Below are 19989 nucleotides of genomic sequence, written 5' to 3' on the forward strand. Positions count from 1 at the left end.
TACGATATGTTGCACATTGACTCAGAAAGCTTGAAGATTTAACTTGGATGAAAAGCATTTAGAAGTGTTTCAGGTGGTATGCTGAGAAGGGGGTGAAAAATAATAATTACGTTATCAAGTAATGATGCATGTTCAATTGAGGTGATATAACTTGAATTAGCAGTGGACAGATCGGCAGTGTTCCATTTCTTCAGCCACATTCTAAGCCAGAAATCAATAACATAAGGCAGTAGTTGAGTAAGACTAAAGTAAAAGCAATCCTGAGTCCAAAACATCTCAAATTGGGTCTTCCAAACTCACCCAGCCCTTGAAGGTGTGGCCTATTTCACTAAACTCAACATATTTTCTCTGAACCCAACCTCTTTCCTAATTTCACCATTTCTGTTCTTGCCACACAATCGCACTGAGTAACTGTGTTGGAACTCTGACATTAATGTGGTACATTAGCTCAGTAGTCCTTTATTTGGATAATTCATATACACACTCAGAGAATGTTGTATCTTACCAACCTACTCCAACGTCCGCAATGAATGAGTGAAAAAGAAATGTTATTTTAGAAATTTTATGTGACTTTCCCAATGTCACATAGCTTATTGGTTACAGAGTTGAAATGAGAACCCAGGACTCCAGATCACCATTATATGACACTGCCCATCATTCATGAGTGAGGAAGATGAGATGTGAAGTGCCATGTGCAATATCTAAAAAAATCAAATAACATCTCCAAGCAGAAAATATTACTTGAAATCATTCCAGTAGAAAGAGCTTTCATCTGAAGCGGTAGGACATTTCCTTGTTGTTATTCATCTTTTCTGCCTTAATCTTCCTCCAAGGCCCTAAAAGGTGGCATCTGTTATATCACAAAGATATACCTGCAAGGCTGCTTCTGCTTCTTCTAACGCCGGCTTTGCTGCTTCCAGCTTTTCCTCAGCAATGGCTTTATCTTTAGAGATGCTGTCAACAATGGCCTGGGCTTTGTCCTTCACCTTCTGTACCTCAACTTTGACCTTTTCGGCAGCCTGTGCTTTCACTGTCACTTCTTTTAAGACCTAATTTAATATAAAACAAAAAAGTACATCAAAAATTACCAATACCCAGCTGGAAATGCACAGTTTTGCCTTGATTTAGTCCACTTACACAATTCTTCGCACATAGAATTAAGAGTATGGTATTCTAATGGAAATAAATAATTTGTACTTCCATGGTTACAATTTAGTGGAGCATACATCATTAACATTTATGAGCTGGGAATTCAAAATGAATATGGTCCACGTGTCAATGTCTACTCACTGTGTCGGCTTTCTCATTGGCCATTTGGAGCTCCTTTTCTTTCACTTCCAATTCTTTGCTCAGGGCTGCAACAGACTCCGAAGCTTCTTTTAGCTTTTCCAATCCAGTATTCATTCTGAGATTAAAAATCCAAGTGGGAAAAAAAAAAAAAAATCCAAGTGGGGAGTGTAGAATGTGTGGTTCTTGGCCACATTTTCTAAGCACTGGTCTACTGATGTATATAGTAATGGTCATAGTTGAAGAATAATGTATATACAATAGCAAACTCTAGAGGGCTTGACAAAGAGAGTAAATGTCCAGGCTTGATTCCAGACTAAAGACACTTGTATGTTCTTCATAGACCATGTGTGAAAAGAGTAAGTCTGCTAAGAACACTGCGTGACATGAGGAACGACAGTGTCTAGAATCCATCTCATGCAGGAAACATGCTTAATGAACTTTGGCTAAAAGACAATAGACTTCAAATGCTTGAAGTCTTATCATGGAGAAAGGGAAATAAATAACTTCTGTTTTTCTAACGAGACCAATGAAATTAAAAGAAGAAGGATTTGGGATCAAGCAAAGAAACAAATTTAAAGCCATCAGAACAGCCTCGTGAAGGGCCCGACTGCCTGCTTGACTCTGAAATAATGTGATCTTAAAGACAGGAGGCCTCAGAGTCATTCAGTCCAATCACCCACCCAGAGGTCCCTTATGTAACAATCTTGGCTGATTCTTGGCTATATTCAGGCAGAAGATATAAGTGTTCAGAAAAGGGCAAGGCAGAGCAGGGGAATTGGGAACAAACTTCAGTGAATAGGCTTTTACTATGCAGAGAACATAAGCATCAAGCAGACTTTTCTATCCCAGACACTCAGAATGTGCAGGAAGAAAGAGATGAGTAGAGCGGGGAGGGGATGTCTGTATTCTCAGCTTTCTTCCAGGTCCACGGTTTCTATTATTGTCATTCAATATTATAGAAAGTGGGAGGCCACATGAAAACTTGGCAACATTTAATCCTATTGGGCAAGAAAAAGCCCCTAGCAACCAGGGAATAATCCTTTGAACAAACTTGAGAAGAAGGTTTCTCAGTCTCAGCACTAGTGGTATTCGGGGCTGAATAACACTTTGCAGTGGAGGATGGTCCTGTGCACTGCTAGGATGTTTAGCAGCATCCCTGACCGCTAAATCTTTTGATGCCAGTAGCACCTCTCCACCCCCTCCACCCTAGTTGTAACAAACAAAAAGGTCTCCAGTTATTGCAAAATGTCCACTAGGAGCAAATTTGCCCCTAGTTAAAAGCTGTCGCTTTAAAATAACTTTGTATTTGGGGCTTCCCTGGTGGCGCAGTGGTTGAGAGTCCGCCTGCCGATGCAGGGGACACGGGTTCGTGCCCCGGTCCGGGAGGATCCCGCGTGCCGCGGAGCGGCTGGGCCCGTGAGCCATGGCAGCTTAGCCTGCGCGTCCGTAGCCTGTGCTCCACAACGGGAGAGGCCACAACAGTGAGAGGCCCGCGTACCGCAAAAGAAAAAAAAAAACAAACTTTGTATTTGATCTTCACACTTACCTGTTGGCCAGAGTTTGCACTTCCACATGCTTTTCTCCATATATGAACTTATAGCCCTGAATAAAGGAGAGGTATGATTTGGGTGTCACGTGGGTAGAACGTCGGAATCTCTGGAAATAATCAACACACTTCTCAGCTACCCCATCCTGGAAGGAGCCCATGCACTGGACCACTTCCTTCTTGGTTTCCAAACTGCAGTCAATATCATAGGAAGAGAGGAAGTGTTCAGACACTAGAAAGAATAAAGACAACAGCATGTGAAATATGAAAGAGAATTACCATTTTAAAAGTTAACTGGCTTGAGTCACAGATGTAGAAAACAAATTTATGGTTACCAGGGGTGAAAAGAGGCAGAAGGAATAAATTGGGAGATTGGGATTGACATATACACACTACTATATATATAATAGATAATTAATAAGAACCTACTGAATAATGCAGAGAACTCTATTCAATACTCTGTAATGACCTATATGAGAATAGAATCTAAAAACAAGTGGATATATGTATATGTATAACTGACTCACTTTGCTGTACAGCAGAAACTAACACAACATTGTAAATCAACTACACTGCAATTAAAAAAATTTTTTTTTTAAGTTGGGACTTCCCTGGCTGTCCAGTGGTTAAGACTCTTCGCTTCCATTGCAGGGAGCACGGGTCTGATCCCTGGTCAGGGAACTAAGATCCCACATGCCATGCAGCGTGGCCGAAAAGTAAAAAAAAAAAAAGAAAGAAAAAAAGTTAACTGGATATTTTTATAAACTAAAGACAATTCTTAGGAATGCATGCCATTTTTATAGCCCCAGCTAGGTAGATATATGTCAGCATTTTTGGCCCCAGGCCTATGACATTAACAATTTTATTTTCCCTTTCATGTACAAAACTATAACAGACTTTAAGCCTATCATAATTCTTTGTTTTCTGGTACATGTACAGAGAAGTTTCTTCTACACAGCTGCAGGTTCTGGTCAGCAGCCAGACTGTTTTATGGTTTACATAAGGACAAAAGTGGTACAAATAACTCAGAAATCAGTGCCCACCTGGTATTCATATTTAACAACCCCATTTATTATTTTTTTTTTAACTCAGAGCCTGCCATAACCTTAATTCCCCCAGGCTCTGATTGCATTTGGCATGTGGAATGTTCATCACTAAATTTTTTTATGCCTTGGCCATCTTATTCTTAAATGTGGCAGCTGGCCATCTGTCAATTCTAATTTATGGTATCCTTTAAAAATGTATGAGTAAAAATCTTCTGTTGTAGACCTTTATCTTCCCAACAGTGCTAAACATGGGACCAATTCTAAGACAGCATTTCTTATTATAAGAATAGCCCATAAAGTCAGAGCTAATCCATCATCACATATATGTAGAGTGTGTGCTAAGCACCCACCACTATGAAACTTGGTCTCCATCCCAAGGAATTTACAAGGGTTATACATAACCCAGTTAAAAATTATCACAACCATCTTTATTCATCGTAGAAGAAAATGGCCTACGGATTTCCTTTAAAAGTGCTAAAAGTATTGAAAAATGTGCATAAGAGCTGCAAATATAAATATGGCCAATAAGGAGGGAGGGAAAGAGAAGGAATGGAGTGAACAAACCTATCAGGTGATAGCTAGCAGAGAAATTAAAAAATGGTGTCTTCTCACTGTTAGTAATTAAAGTTCTTAATGATGTAATTGTGGGGCAGTATTTACACCTATGTAAATAATAGAGACAATTTATCAGCTTGGTTACAAATACAGTTTACTGTAGATAATGAAAGGCAATAAATTAAGACACTCAGAAGTCATTTTTTCATGAGTTAAGCAACCACTATAAAGAACAATTTAAATTCTAGGAAGTTTAAGTCTGGTTATTGGAAACATACAAACTATTCTTGCCTATGACAAATTGTTTGTAGGTTTTAACCACAATGGCAGCAATATTTACTATGTGCCAGGCATGATACCAAGTGCTTTACCTGGCATTATGGGATATTCTCAGAGACATCCCCACTTTCTGAAAACTTTCTTGTATTTACCATGTAATGATTTTTATCCTTACACGAACAGAGTATCAATAATGGTGACTTTTTCTTTATTTAGCAAGTTGTCTTTTTATGTCTCCAAAAAGTCAAAGAAAAAAAAATGGAATGGATTCTAAGTATATTTTTCCATATACCCACAATCTCTAATGCAGGAAAGGTTAAAAAAAGGACCAGTTCCTCTTAGGGTTACCCAAGCCTGCTGAGACTCAGACAAAAGGCCATGGAAAACCCTTTAGTCATCTTCAATATCCAATCACCAAGGCAGCAATGCCAGTTTTGGGGCCCAACTTTAGGCTGATGTCTGAGGTTGGTATAGATTATATCCTGGTATTGTTTGTTCACTTCACTTGATGTAGAATAAGGTGATGGATGTGTGGGATAGAAGGGAGTACAGTGGCCTCAGTCCCTGAATTTTGGTGCCCTCAAATTCCCACTTCATTTGGATTAAAAGAACTGAAGTAATAAAGTGAGAAGGGCACATTAGTTGCCTATCCAGTAGCCATACCCTCTCTTTGTTACTAAAAGAATCTGGATTTTGCTCAGAGTAACAATCTGCCCAACTAAAAGTCTTTTGATTCTCCAAACCCTCATGTAGCTGGGAGTGACTCAGTTCTGGCCAAAGACATGCAGACAAAAGTCCCTGGGGAAGAATCCTGTCCTGACATAAAAGGCAAAGCTTCATGAGACAACAACAGACACAAAGCCTTGAGATGTAGCAGCCCTCTTGTGCCTATAAGAACAAGAGGCACACCCTAAGGATGACAGCAAGCTAGGAGTAAGGTCTCCACTGGCTTTGTTCTAGGCTGCACATCCGTGTCCTTTCTTGGTAGGAGGAAAACGAAAAAAAAAAAAAACAAAAAAAACTACTTGTTTATGCCACTGCTGCTCTGGTTTTCTCTTACAGCCAAACAGATTCTTAATTTCTACATTCAGAAGGCAAGCATATCTAATCCTGGCAGATCCTAAACCACAAAACTTTATTAATTAATCCTTAGGATATCCTTAAGTGATATGTATATTTTATACACAAGGAAAATGAAGCTTAGAGAAGTTTGCCTGTAGGTAGGAGGATTGGAATTCAAAGCCCAAGATGATGAATTCCAATGCCTACAGGACCTTGATTTAGAAATTCAAATACAACAAAACTATATAGAGTTTTTAGACTGTTAACAAACATTTTTTCATTGAAGCCCGAAGTTCAAAAATATCTTCTGATTAATGTGCTTCGTAAACAAAATATGCTAGTTTTTCTGGGAAACAGTGGGAACTACATGGCTGGTATTACTTTCTGAGTGGTTATTGTGTACAGTTGCCTCTTTTGTCTTTATGATACACCATTAGTTGTGAGCAGTTGCAGAAGCAGTGGTGACTAACTCCTAAGGCCAAAATCTTGTATAGTATAAATCAAGTAATAATTTTCAAAGAGGGCCAGTTTCCTTACATAACTAAAATGGCCTTCTTTGAAAAGAAATATATGCCATATATATGCTATTGATTTTGTTGAAACTTTAGTTACAAATAAGGATGGCCTATTTTAATAATAATCTGCTGATTTAAAACAGAGTCTAGTAGAACATTATTAATTATCTTTACCTTGGAGAAATCTAAATGAACTTAATTGATTTAGTAGTGACTTTGCAATCATAGTGTTTCATTAAGAAATACAATATCACCAGAACAAAGATAATACAGATACTTAGAAGCAATTCAAAACAACTCCATATAAAGATAAAAACAAAGATTTGCCAAAATGGAGATTACTAAATGGTGGGAAGGACAAGAATTTTATGAAATAAACTAAAGTGTATAATTCTTTAAATGTTTCATCTAGAGATTCAGTCCATTTAAATTCATATATATATAAATCTCACTTTTTTTCAGAAGCAATGTAATTACTACAAAATCTAGTATTTATGGTACATGTGGGATAAAGAGGAGGACACTTGGCTTTTTCTGAGTATCTTTAAATTAGAAAAATGCTCTAAACAATAAGAATAAACTACCCAAAATTAAGAAAATAGTACCATTTACAAGAGCATCAAAAAATAAAATAAAATACTTAGGCATAAACTCAACCAATGGTGTGAAAGACTTGTACTGAAAACTATAAAACACTAATAAAAAAATTACAGGGCTTCCCTGGTGGCGCAGTGGTTGGGAGTCCACCTGCTGATGTAGGGGACACGGGTTCGTGACCCGGTCCGGGAAGATCCCACATGCCATGGAGCGGCTGGGCCCATGAGCCATGGCCGCTGAGCCTGCGCGTCCGGAGCCTGTGCTCCGCAACGGGAGAGGCCACAGCAGTGAGAGGCCCGTGTACCGCAAAAAAAAAAAAAAAAAAAAATTACAGTAGCTATAAATATATAGAAAGACATCATATGTTCACAGGTTGGAAGAATTAATATTGTTAAAATGTCTATACTACCCAAAGTAATTTACAGATTTAATACAATCCTTATCAAAATTCCAAAGGGATTTTATACAGAAATAGAAAATAAAAATGCTAAAATTCATATGGAACCACAGAAGACTCCCAATTTTGAGCAAGGACAAATCAGAATCACGTCCTGATTTTAAAATATATAACAAACCTACAAAAATTAAAACAGCATGGTACTAGCACAAACACAGACATGTAGACCAATGGAACAGAATAGAGAGCCCAGAAATAAACCCACACATGTACAGTCATATGATCTTCAATAAGGGTGCCAAGAATACACAATGGTGAAAAGATAGCCTCTTCAGTAAATGGTGAAAACTGGATATCCATATGCAAGAGAATGAAATTGGACCCTTATCCTACATCATACACAAAAATCAACTCACTCAAAATGGACTAAACACTTAAATGTAAGACCTGAACCATAAAAGTCTTAGAAGAAAATGTAGAGGAAAAGCTTCTTAACATTGGAATTGGTAATGATTTTTTGGATGTGACACCTAAGGCACAGGCAACAAGAGCAAAAATAGATGAGTGGGATTACAAACTAAAAAGCTTATGTACACCAAAGGGAACAATCAATAAATGAACAGGCAACTTATGCAATGGGAGACAATATTTGCAAACCTAATAAAGGGTTAAATATATATATTTTTGTATATTTATATATTTTATAGATATTTATATTTTTATAGATATTTTTATATATATATATATATATATATATATATATATATGGAACTCCTACAACTCAATAGCAAAAAACACGTAACCTGATTAAAATGAGCAAAGGAACTAAACAGATTTTTTTCCAAAGAAGATATATGAATATAAATACCAACGGGTATATGAAAAGATGCTCAACATCACTAATCATCAGGGAAATGCAAATCAAAACGACAATGAGAAACTCCTAGAGGAAAACATAGTACAGAGGATACTCTTTGACATAAATCACAGCAATATCTTTTTGGATCTGTCTCCTAGAGTAATGGAAATAAAAAATAAACTAAAAAAATGGGACATAATTAAACTTAAAAGCTATTGCATAGTGAAGGAAACCATAAACAAAATGAAAAGACAGCCTACAGAATGGGACAAAATATTTGCAAATGATGCAACCAACAAGGGATTAATCTCCAAAATAAAGAGCTCATACAGTTCAACATCAAAAAAACAAACAACCCAATTGAAAAATGGGCAAAAGCTCTAAATAGACATTTCTCCAAAGAAGACATACAGTTGACCAAAGGTATGAAAAGATGCTCAACATCACTAATCATTAGAGAAATGCAAATCAAAACTACAATGAGGTATCACCTCACACCAGTCAGAATAGCCATCATCAAAAAGTCTACAAATAATATAAAAAAATAATAAAAATAAAAAAATAAAGTCTACAAATAATAAATGCTGGAGAGGGTGTGGAGAAAAGGAAACCCTCTTACACTGTTGGTGGGAATGTAAATTGGTACAGCCGCTATGGAGAACAGTATGGCGGTTCCTTAAAAAAATAAAAATAGCTCTACCATATGATCCTGCAATCCCACTCCTGGGCATATATCCAGAGAAAACCATAATTTGAAAAGATACATACACCTCAATGTTCACTGCAGCAATATTTACAATAACCAAGATATGGAAGCAACCTAAATGTCCATCGACAGATGAATGGATAAAGAAGATGCGGTAATATATACAATGGAATACTACTCAGCCATAAAAAAGAATGAAATAATGCTATTTGCAGCAACATGAATGGACCTAGGTATTATCATACTAAGTGAAGTAAGTCAGACAGAGAAAGACAAATATATGATATCACTTATATGTGGAATCTAAAAAAAAAATGATACAAATGAACTTATTTACAAAACAGAAACAGACTCATAAACATAGAAAACAAACTTATGGTTACCAAAGGGGAAAGGTGAGGGGGAGGGAAAAATTAGGAATTTGGGAGTAACATATACACACTGCTATATATAAAATAGATAAACAACAAGGACCTACTATATGGCACAGGGAACTATACCCAATATTTTGTAATAACCTATATGGGAAAAGAATTTGAAAAAGAATATATACATATATATATATATATATATATATATATCTGAATCACTTTGTTGTACACCTGAAACCAGCACAGCTGTAAATCAACTCTACTTCAATAAAAAATAAAAATAAAAAAAAAACAAAACCACAATGAGATATCACCTCATACCTGTTAGGATGTCTATTATCAGGGAAAAAAAAGATAACAAGTGTTGGCCAGGATGTAGAGAAATGAGAACCCTCGTACACTACTGGTGGAGATGTAAATTGGTACAACCACTATGAAAAACAGTAAGAGGTTTCTCAAAAAGTCAAAAATAGAACTGTCAGATGATCCAGCAATCCCACTTCTGGGTATATATCCAAAGAAATTGAAATCAAGATCCTGAAGAGATATCTGCACTCCCATGTTCACTGCAGCATTATTCACAATAAACAAGACAGGGAAACAGCTCAAGTGTCCATCCACGGATGAATGGATAAAGAAAATGCAGTATTTACATACAATGGAATGTTATTCAGCCTTTAAAAAAAGAAGGAAATTCTGCCATTTGCAAAAACATGGATGAACCTGGAGGGCATTATGCTAAGTGATATAAGCCAGACAACAAGAACAAATAATACATGATGTCACTCACATGAGGAATCTAATAATAATCAAATCATAGAAGCAGAGGGTAGACTGGTGGTTGCCAAGGGCTAGGAGGAGGAAATGGGGAGGTATTAGTCAAAAGATACGAAGTTTCAGTTATACATATGAATAGGTCCTATAGACCTTCTGTATGCCATAGTGCCTATAGTTACCCATACTGTATTGTATAGTCAAAAAATTTTGCTAAGAGGGTATATCTTACGTTAAGTGTTCTTATCACAAAACAATCATTATCATTTTCATCATTCAAATGAGGAGGAATCTTTCAGAGGTAATAATGGATACGTTTATGGCATAGGTTATAGTTTCACAGGTGTATACTTATGTCCAAACTTGTCAAGTTGTATATATTAAATATGCACAGATCTTTTTATGTCATCCATACCTCAATAAAGTGGTTTAAAAAAATTAAAATAAAGTATATCTTAAGGAATAAATAAATTAGAAAAATACACAATAATTTAATACTTTTATAGAAAATATTTATTATAATATAAATAAAATATGCTAAAAATGATATATTTTCTCATTAATGTGACTGGAGATAATAATTTAATTCAGAATCAGGATCATAAAAGCAATGTAAATGGTTTTTCTAGAAAGCTTCCTGCTAATTTTCTAAAAAGAATATATAACACTTAAATCCCTAAATGTATTGAAGTACTTCCAATACCTACAGATGGTATTCTTTCAAAATAACATAAGGCAGGTTGGTATTAAGTGTAGATGCTGGTTTTCCCAACAAGATTTTATATTTATAAAAGAAAGGAGGTATGTCTCATGTCTTATAATTATTTTATCCACTACTGTGACTATCACAGTACTATATATTCATGTAGTATACTGGCTGTAAATATTTACTAGACTAGATTGGAGGCATAGTCACAAAAGCTCACTGGTTATCAAAAGGTTTGAAAAGATTGAAATGCCTAGGTGCATTATATAAAGTTTAAGTGCTAAAGATATAGGAGGTTTAAGAAAATGTGGAAAAAATATTCCTAAGCGAACAAAGGAAGAGTGAAGGATCTGATGGGTCTTGATTAAGCTTTGGAACTTAGATAAAAAAGATGAGAGAGAAGATTCTTGATAAAGGGGGACTATGTGTGGAAGAATAAAGATGATTAAAGGATGCTCAGAAATCAAACAAAAGATGTATATCTGAAAAAAACCAAGAGAAGGTTCGTGTTGGATTAGAGAAGACTGCAAGTAAGTTAGGGCCATATTATTGAAGGATGATGAATTTTGACAGTCTGATCCATTGGCTGAACACTGTAGGTGTTGAATACTGGTAGCTGCTGAAATTGTGAACAAAGATATGTAGTCCTTGAGCCCATGGAGTTTTAGTTTAGCAGGACAGATAAGCATTAATCAAATCATACAACTAAGTACTTAAATTGCAAACTGTGGTTAGTCCCAGGAAGCAAAAGCACAGAGTGCTGTGAAATATGTAACAGTGGAACTGGCTTTGGGGGTGTTGGGAGGGGGTGGGAGCAGGGGAAGTTTTCCCTGAGGAAGTGACATTTAGCTGAGCCAGGAGTATCCAGACAGAGGGAGGAGGGCATTGCATGTGAAAAAAAAGGCCATATTCAAGAATCAAGGAGAACAGATCAGGAGGAAAAAGTGACCTCAGGTAAGGCTGAGGAGGTAGGTGGGGTCAGCTTTTCCCAGCCTTGAAGGCCAAGCTAGAGACTGCTTTTTTCTAAGAGTGGTGGAAGGTTTTAAATAGAAAGCAACGTGACTGGGTTTATGTTTTCCTCACTGTTCTGTCGGCATCGTGAGATGGATGAGAGACAGGTGAAAGAGGAGGAGGGATCATTAGAAAGCTCTTTGAGTTTTCCAGGTGAGTTACAATGATAGCTTGGCCTAGGATGCCAGTGAAAGGGAAAGAGTTGAGTAGATCCCACCAATATTTAGGAGACAAAATTGGCATGACTTAGTGATGGAGCAGACTTGAGAGTTGAAGAAAAGAAAGGTGTTAAAGACAAAGAGTTTTCTGTTGCCAAGTTTCATGGACAATCGTGGGACTTCCTGGGAGAGAGTGACCAGAGCTGAACCAGTTCAGTTTTAGACACTTTGAGTTTAAGGAGCCTATGAAACATCTACAAGAACGTATCAAGCAGGCAGTTGAGTGCACAGATTTCAAGCCAGAGGACAGACAAGACCAGAGATAAAAACTGATGGGGCATATTACACAGGAGCCTGTGGATGAGCTTGCCAGGGAAGAGGATCTGGGGCAAAGAAATGAGTCTGCCTTGCCCTCCAATAAGCCTGGCTCCATAAATGGCGTATGAAGCTCAATAATTATGTTCTGAATACACGAAAAAATAGATGCATGCATGAAAGTCAGGACACTTGCTAGGAACTGCTGACACAGAAATGAAAGCTTCCCTGCCCTCTATGTAACCTTGGCTTGGGTTGATGCAATGAGATTTAAAACAATGGGGAAGATTTGTGAGAAATCAACAAAGGAACAACATTTTATCTTGCAATAGAAGGGACAATTGAAATAAAGACTTGCCAGGAAGGGCTCCGTTATTTAAATTAAGTCATCCTAATTATAGTATATTACAGTGTTGGTCACCTGAAATTATTTTTACTATTAATAATAATACCTTACATGATATTCTACAAACCACTTGCGTACTAATTATCACAGTTCATAGTAAACTTAAAATAGCTCTTAACTACTGTGGTTTTGTGCTCTGCATTTATATCCTACTTCAAGGAATTTTAAAGTTTTACCCTTAGTTGTATTCAAATTTTAACAGGACTTAAAATTTTAAATCATGGATGTTTTCTCAAATCTTATAAGAGACAACACTGTACATTTGTACTTCAAATATATTAAAATATTTTGTGTTTAAAAGCCACAGATCAGAAAAACCATTATCATCAAGAGTAGTGTGCTGAGAATTATATATACTATATATGTGTGTGTATATATATATACTGGGTACACATAGCTGGAGAGGCAGATGCGGAAGAAGCAGCTGGCAGCACCGTGAAAGGGTGAGGCTTCAGAGTCCTTCCTGTCCTCTGCTCTTCGCTGTTTTATCTATTAGGGCTACCTGTCGTGTTTTACTGGAAAACAAGACTCCTCTTAATTATTATGACAACACAATAATCAGACAAGAAGTTTGAAAACTACTGCCCTGAATCAGGGTTCTTCTGAAGTTCTGCTACAATAGGTCAGAGGTGAGACCTAACTATCTCTATCCTTTAAAACAGCCACAGATAATTTCTCACCAAAAGCTGAAAAAACCATAAACTTAAGGGATGATCTCTAACATCTCCTATACAACTTTTGTGTTCAATTTCATGTATAGAATAAGAGAAGCATTAATGTTCCACAGGATGGAAGATTAGACAGAAGCAGAAGCAGCAAGGGCTCCAGTCATAGAAGTCTCTGTTTAACATCTTGTTTCAGGCACAGAAGCCATCAGAGGATGGCTGACAACATTTTCCTCTTGGATTTCCAGCACTGCAGCCACAAGAAGGAAACGTCCAAGAGATACTTGGCTTAAACTACTCTGAGGTTGGCCAACCCACTTAAAAAAGAACACAAATGAGATCAAAACCTCAGTGTCCTCCTGTGACATCCTAGAACTGGCCTGGGGACCAACTGAGACAAAGCTTTCCACCACAATGAAAACACTAAAATCACTGTAAATTAACCCAAGGAGGCACAGACTGAAGATCTCATTCACTGATAATCACGCTCTGGGAAAAAAAATGCTGCCAAAGGAGAGAGAGCACAGTCTTGCAAAAACCCTCAAACCCTGGACAAAGTGACTTTTGGCTCAATCCAGTAGAGAGACAGCAAAGAGCACAGAATATAAATACACACACACACACACACACACACACACACACACAGTAAACCAGAAACTCTGATATAAAAATTTCCACCACACTAACCAGCAACTAAGGCATCCTTAGGCCATCGGCTGAACCAGTCAATAGTGCATCCTGAAATAAGGGCAGGAAACTTCAAAGCGCGATTTCGAAATCTCTCCCCCACTGGCGAAAAGCAGAGCACAATGTGAAGGTTCTGTCGGACCCGGCTCATGAAGTAATCATACAGGTTCTCATTCGTAGGAGGGCGCCTGGGGCACTCTATTTTCATGACTGATATGAGATCACTATTAATTTCATCAATTTCTTCGCAGGCAAATAGGTTGGAGACCTTTGAGAAAAGTGCAGACGTTCAAATTCAATACAGGCATATGAAAAGAGATCAAAATATACAGCTCAATATGTATAATCTCTTTCCTTCATTTGTGTCCTTAAACTCACCTTTCATGTATAGAATAAGAGAAGCATTAATGTTCCATAGGATGGAAGATTAGACAGAATTTTAAACCGTGTTTTAAAATACACAAATGATTCTATTACTAACTGGAAAGTCATAGCCCGTTAAGGGGGTAAATGGACATATCAAAAATCCAACCAGCTATCCTTGCAACCTTCTTCTTCCGTTTTTCCATTTCTCACTTGGAGCTTTCAGTAACGTTTTCAATGCATAGCTCCACGTTTTGATTGGGATTTTTATTCTTCGAAAACCCAATAGAAAAACCCATTCTTCCTACTGACCACCTAATCCCAATAATAGCACTTATTCAGTACTTTAACGGAAGGAAATACACAGAGCTCTAACACTGGAGGGAATCTGAAGAGGCAAAACACATCAAGAATAAATGAGCTCCTACCTCACCCGATGATAAAACATTATTCATATATTCCAAAAACGACTCATCTTTAATCTCATTGTCCGTGAAAATAAAAGTGATTCCTTTGCCTTGCTGACCAGCTGTTCTATACAAAATCTTCAGGTCTTCCATCAGATTTGATGTGTTGTAGGACCTAAAGAAATATTGTCATCGTGTCATCAGCTAAAATATGTTAATGGGAAGGAAAGACCCTTATAACAATGCTTTATGCCATTTGGTTAACAAAAAATGCTGATATTGTGCCATCAGACAGGTATTTTATTGTATGTAAATATTACTTGTTCATTATATTTACTTGCAGAAATTAAAATAATTTTTAAGACTCCACATTTTATAAAACATTATATTTTTACACACAAAAAACATCTAGAGTGAAAAATCAACCTGAAGCAAAAGTATAATTTTTAACCACACCATAATGCCATCAGAATGTATATACATGTTTCATTTTGAAAATATTTGTTGGTAAAGGTAAGGGAGGGCTTCCCTGGTGGCACAGTGGTTGAGAGTCCGCCTGCCGATGCAGGGGACACGGGTTCGTGCCCCGGTCCGGGAAGATCCCACATGCCGCGGAGCGGCTAGGCCCGTGAGCCATGGCCGCTGAGCCTGCGCGTCCGGAGCCTGTGCTCCGCAGCGGGAGAGGCCACAACAGTGAGAGGCCCGCGTACCGCAAAAAAAAAAAAAAAAAAGGTAAGGGGAATGTCAAATTCTAATATTTACTAAGCACCCATCTGCAATTGATATTTTAGAAGATACCTCATAAATTGAACTAATCTAAAGTAAAGCATTTCAAGCCTTCATTATATGGGGTGAGGGCAATGCCCCACTGTAAACTGCACCCTCCTCATTCCCAACACAACTGTTTTCATTGCATCTTTGGACGTCACATGAAAGAGTTTTCTGAGCAATCAGTGCACTATAGTAGAATCGTTGGAAACATTAAATATCCCACTCTAAATCTCTCACATCCAAAGCAATCACTTAGTGGAAGTCAACTTGCAATCATGAAATGTTAGACAATATAGAGTAGCCCATTACTGCCAAAAGTAAAAATTAAAATATTCCAGTCCTGGAGACTCAGACTCACTAAATTATTATTTGAATTTTGTGTCATTAAATAAACTCAGAGTTCAGAGCACAAGAGCAAATGGCCTTCTGATTTTTAAAAAGCTATCAAATATTTAACTTCTATACTCTGCTTTTTTAACGTTTAAAACCTAAACCCTAGAACCAGAAATACCACTACCATGCATCAATATTTCAAGAAGACTGCTAGAAAAGTGAGATCTGAGATACCAGAAAAAATGTTCAAAGACACAGTCCCGTGAAAGAGAGAGAGAAAGAGAGAAAGAATAAAGAGAGAAAGGGAGGGAAGGAGGAAGGAAGGAAGGAAGGAAGGAAGGAAGGAAGGAAGGAAGGAAGGAAGGAAGGAAGGAAGGAAGGGAGGAAGGAAGGAAGAGGGGTGGGGAGGGAGAGAGAGGACAAAGGAAAATAGCTCTCCCCAGCTTCTTGTGATATGGGGAAAACTTTCAGTCCAGTTCCCTGGATCTCAAGGACCCCCCTGCCTCAAATAATATGACCTGAGTCATCTAACAAATGGCTGTGCTTCCCAAAGGAGAGGCCCTTGCTTCCTGAGCCTTGGTCATGTGGCTATGCAAAGGCTAAGGCAGTAGGATCGTCTCTGGAAGGTTATGAGAATCCAGAGAAGGCCTGACCCTCCTTTTCATCAGTACTGGAGCAGTCCCAATATGACCTGCAGAGGAACCAATTTATCACTAAGAGAGGACTCGCGAGGTATTTTTTCTGAGGTAGCATGGTGTAGTTAAAGTCATGGCAGACCAGAAACCAGAAATCTTGTGGTTAATTCCCAGGTTTATCTGGGACTTCAGGCAAATCATAGCCTCTCTGAACCTCAGCTGTGATATGTCCTGCTAACCCACAAAGCCACAAAGTTCTTTTGAAGATCAAATTAGCCTGCGCATGTAAAAGCGCTTTGAAAACGATAAGGTTTTATACAAAATGTTAGGAACAAAAATCTCAGAGTTCAATCCCCTTCCTGTACAGGTTATCTTTTATCTAACATTGCTTCTATCCACAAACTAGAAGAATTATACACAAGGCAACTAAGATTATTTCTCTCTGTTTCAGTACTTGAAAGACACAGTAACGTTTTAGATTGATTCTCCAAGCAGAATCCAGTAATTTAGACCAAATAAAAGGTGTAACAACAACAACTTGAGTATTCGGATCTCCAAACCCAATGTTTAATCATTTCCAACCTTTGTCCCAGCAGGTGGCTATGGCCCTCCATCAGTGAGATAGATCAGTAGCATGTTTTACCTACAGCTCCAAGCCAACGCTCCGTCAATGCCCGACAGGCAAGACTCTCACACCTAGAAATTAACTTCTAATAATATTCAGCCCAAATAAACTTCCCAAACTGGCCTCTTGCTTCTCGCCTTATCTCGGTTGATCCTGAAGTTCTGTTTAGCCTCTCTACATGTTCCTTTTCCACTTCCTAACTCTCCCCGCACTGCACACACATGTCCGAGGACAACTCTTCTGGGATTCCCTACCCTGATGAGTAGCAGCGCCAACTATCCAGTTTACCAAGCCAGAACCAGGATGTACCAAGTCCAAAAGCTCCAGCTTCCTAAGGATATCTTGAATCTTCCCTCTTTTCTCCTCTTTCACTTCCACCCCTCGGGACACCACCATCTGTTACTGAGATCCCTGAGACAGGCTTATAACCCTTCCAGCTTAGCTCCTTCTTCCACCTTCTCCACATGCAGGTGTGACATGCCTCCCCAAGGGGTGACACATTAATGGTTTCCCACTGCTCTAGGATGAAGTCCAAATTCCTTATGATACCTTCAAAGACCTCCATTTCTCTTCCTTTCCCACTTCCCACCTTATGCTATATACCAGCCATATTTAACTGCTTCCAGGCCCTCAAATGTAACTTCACATGTGCTGATCCTTTTGCCTGGAACATTCTTTACTGTTTCTCTTCTCTGAGATAATTCTTACTCATATTCATGTCTCAGCTGAAACATCTCTTTCTCCAGGAAGCCTTTTCTGACCATCCCTTAGACAAGATTAGGAGTCCTTCCCTCATGTTTCAACAGACTCTGGTCTGGTCTGCATTTATTTCCTTATCAGAGGGAGCACCTAACGTATCACATCTTATTGAGTGAGTTGCTCAACTGTCCCCATTGAATTGCTGTAAATTCCATGATGACACAGGCCAGGTTTATCTTGCTTACCGTGTACCTCAGCACTGAGCCAGTGCCTGACGCACAGTTGGTGTTCAATGAATATTTTTAAATGTATGAATGAGTAAATCAGCATAAACTTTTCATCTGTTTTTCCAGTTTAATAACATTCTTGAAACCTGAATTAACATTTAGTAGGGACAAATTTCTTTTGAAATGCACTAAAAGGAATATACACAATACTCATATCAAGTATAACATGAAAACAGAGAGGCATCTGTTCACTGAAATGAGAGGCTAAAGTGTTTCAAAAGTAAATCATTCATGTGAAATGTTCATGGTCTATGACAGAGGTTGAAAAGGGAGGATAATAAGTCAATATTCAAGAAGAAAAACGATTGTGATTCCCTTATGTATAAGAAAAACGCATTCTTAACCCCAAGTGGCTTCTGAGAACCATTTATCAAAATCCATTTCAGGTTAATTAAAGCGAAAGCGTGTTACCTTGTCAGAGTGATCTGGAAGGAAGTGTAGCCAGCAATGAATGAAGCCAACCTGGTCAGGCTCTGCTTTCCCGATCCACCCACCCCGACCAAGAGGGCATTTCCCCGGGGAGTACGAATGACACGTGAGATCTAGAATATGAAACAGAAAAAGCATGTATCATTTAATGTGCAAATATTCCACTTTTTTCCTATTTATTCAACACAGGCATACCTAGGAGATATTGCAGGTTCAGTTCCATACCACCATAATAAAACAAATATTGCAATAAAGCAAGCTTTTGGTTTCCCAGTACACATAAAGTTATGTTTACACTATCTATTAATTTTGCAATAGCATTATGTCTAAAAAAACAATGTACATACCTTAATTGAAAAATACTTTATTGCTAAAAAATGCTACCCATCATCTGAGCCTTCAGTGAGTGATAATCTTTTTGCTGATAGAGGGTTTGAAGTATTGTGAGAATTACCAAAACATGACACAGCAAAACGAAGCGAGCAAAAGTTGGAAAAATAGACTTGCTTGACACAGGGTAGCCACAAATCTTCAATTTGTAAAAAATTGCATATTTGCTAAGTGCATTAAAGCAAAGGGCAAGAAAATACGGTATGCCTGTATAAGCATTTTGGAAACTGTACATGTCTTAGGATCAGAATAGAAAGATATACTGGTTGGACTAATGAAGGCATTTCTGAAATATAACAGTGTTTAAGAAGTATTGGACAGGGTGGGGAGCGGGGCGTGTGCCTTTAGGAAACTAGGATAGGAGGAGACCAGTAGAGAAAAGTCATCAGACAGCCCAGACTGTGGCTTGCTCTGGGTTTTCAAGGAAAGAAATAAAGGGGACTTTGAGGTTTCCTTTTAGTTTGCCAATCTACTTCAGTAGGATAGGAAAAAGAAGAGAAATTTCAAAACAATGTGTATCCTTGGAATACAGAACACAAGGTTAATTAGAGTATCCTCCACATTTGAAAACTAACATAGTTTAAATAGAAGGCAAGAAAATTTCCAAAATATGGCATAGATGATGGAATTTAAAAAGAAGAAAATAAGCATAAACACTCTTCTTATTATTTGGCAAAGACAGTGATACCTAAGGTATCTACTAAGTGATTATGGGTAGACCAGAAGTCCACTCTATGCCAGTCAGTAGCCCCAGACCATTCCAGGTCATATTTGTGGTAAAAGTCCATGATTCTTTGGCTTTATTTGTATTTGATAAACTACTTTCACCATCAGGTCTCCAACCCCACCTAAAGGGGATTCGCTGTAGAATTCTCTTGGATGCACTTTTCACCTTATGTGATGACTGTCTTTCCCTCCTAACTGCAGTTTGAGCCTGCAGTTTTGCTGTAATGCCAGCTTTTCTCTAAACTAATGATAGAAAGCTATCTGGGGGCTGAGAAAGGATCACTTCTCTGGTGCTGGCAGAAGCCTTCTGGCACAACCTCGGCTCTGCATTCTAACAAGATTTTGTTAAACATCCTTTTTCAGGATTCCCTCCACTGGC

At 37.9% G+C, this 19989-nt stretch overlaps 1 protein-coding gene across 1 annotated transcript in view; it reads right to left on the reverse strand.

Moving 5' to 3' along the window:
- Nucleotides 1–19989, reverse strand: part of DNAH5 (dynein axonemal heavy chain 5) — a 205660-nt gene that overhangs the window by 64751 nt on the left and 120920 nt on the right. Inside the window, exons 53-58 of the mRNA XM_022581405.2 lie at nt 18477–18607; nt 14737–14890; nt 13946–14213; nt 2837–3068; nt 1291–1405; nt 873–1049 (exon numbers count right to left, since the gene is read on the reverse strand). Of these exons, the coding sequence (XP_022437113.2) occupies nt 873–1049; nt 1291–1405; nt 2837–3068; nt 13946–14213; nt 14737–14890; nt 18477–18607 (1077 nt within the window). The remainder of the gene's footprint in view (nt 1–872; nt 1050–1290; nt 1406–2836; nt 3069–13945; nt 14214–14736; nt 14891–18476; nt 18608–19989) is intronic.

The sequence above is a fragment of the Delphinapterus leucas genome, chromosome 3, assembly GCF_059928025.1.
Source record: "Delphinapterus leucas isolate spDelLeu-1000000601 "Yukka" chromosome 3, BTC_Dleu_Yukka2, whole genome shotgun sequence".
In the NCBI taxonomy this organism is placed as follows: Eukaryota; Metazoa; Chordata; class Mammalia; order Artiodactyla; family Monodontidae; genus Delphinapterus; species Delphinapterus leucas.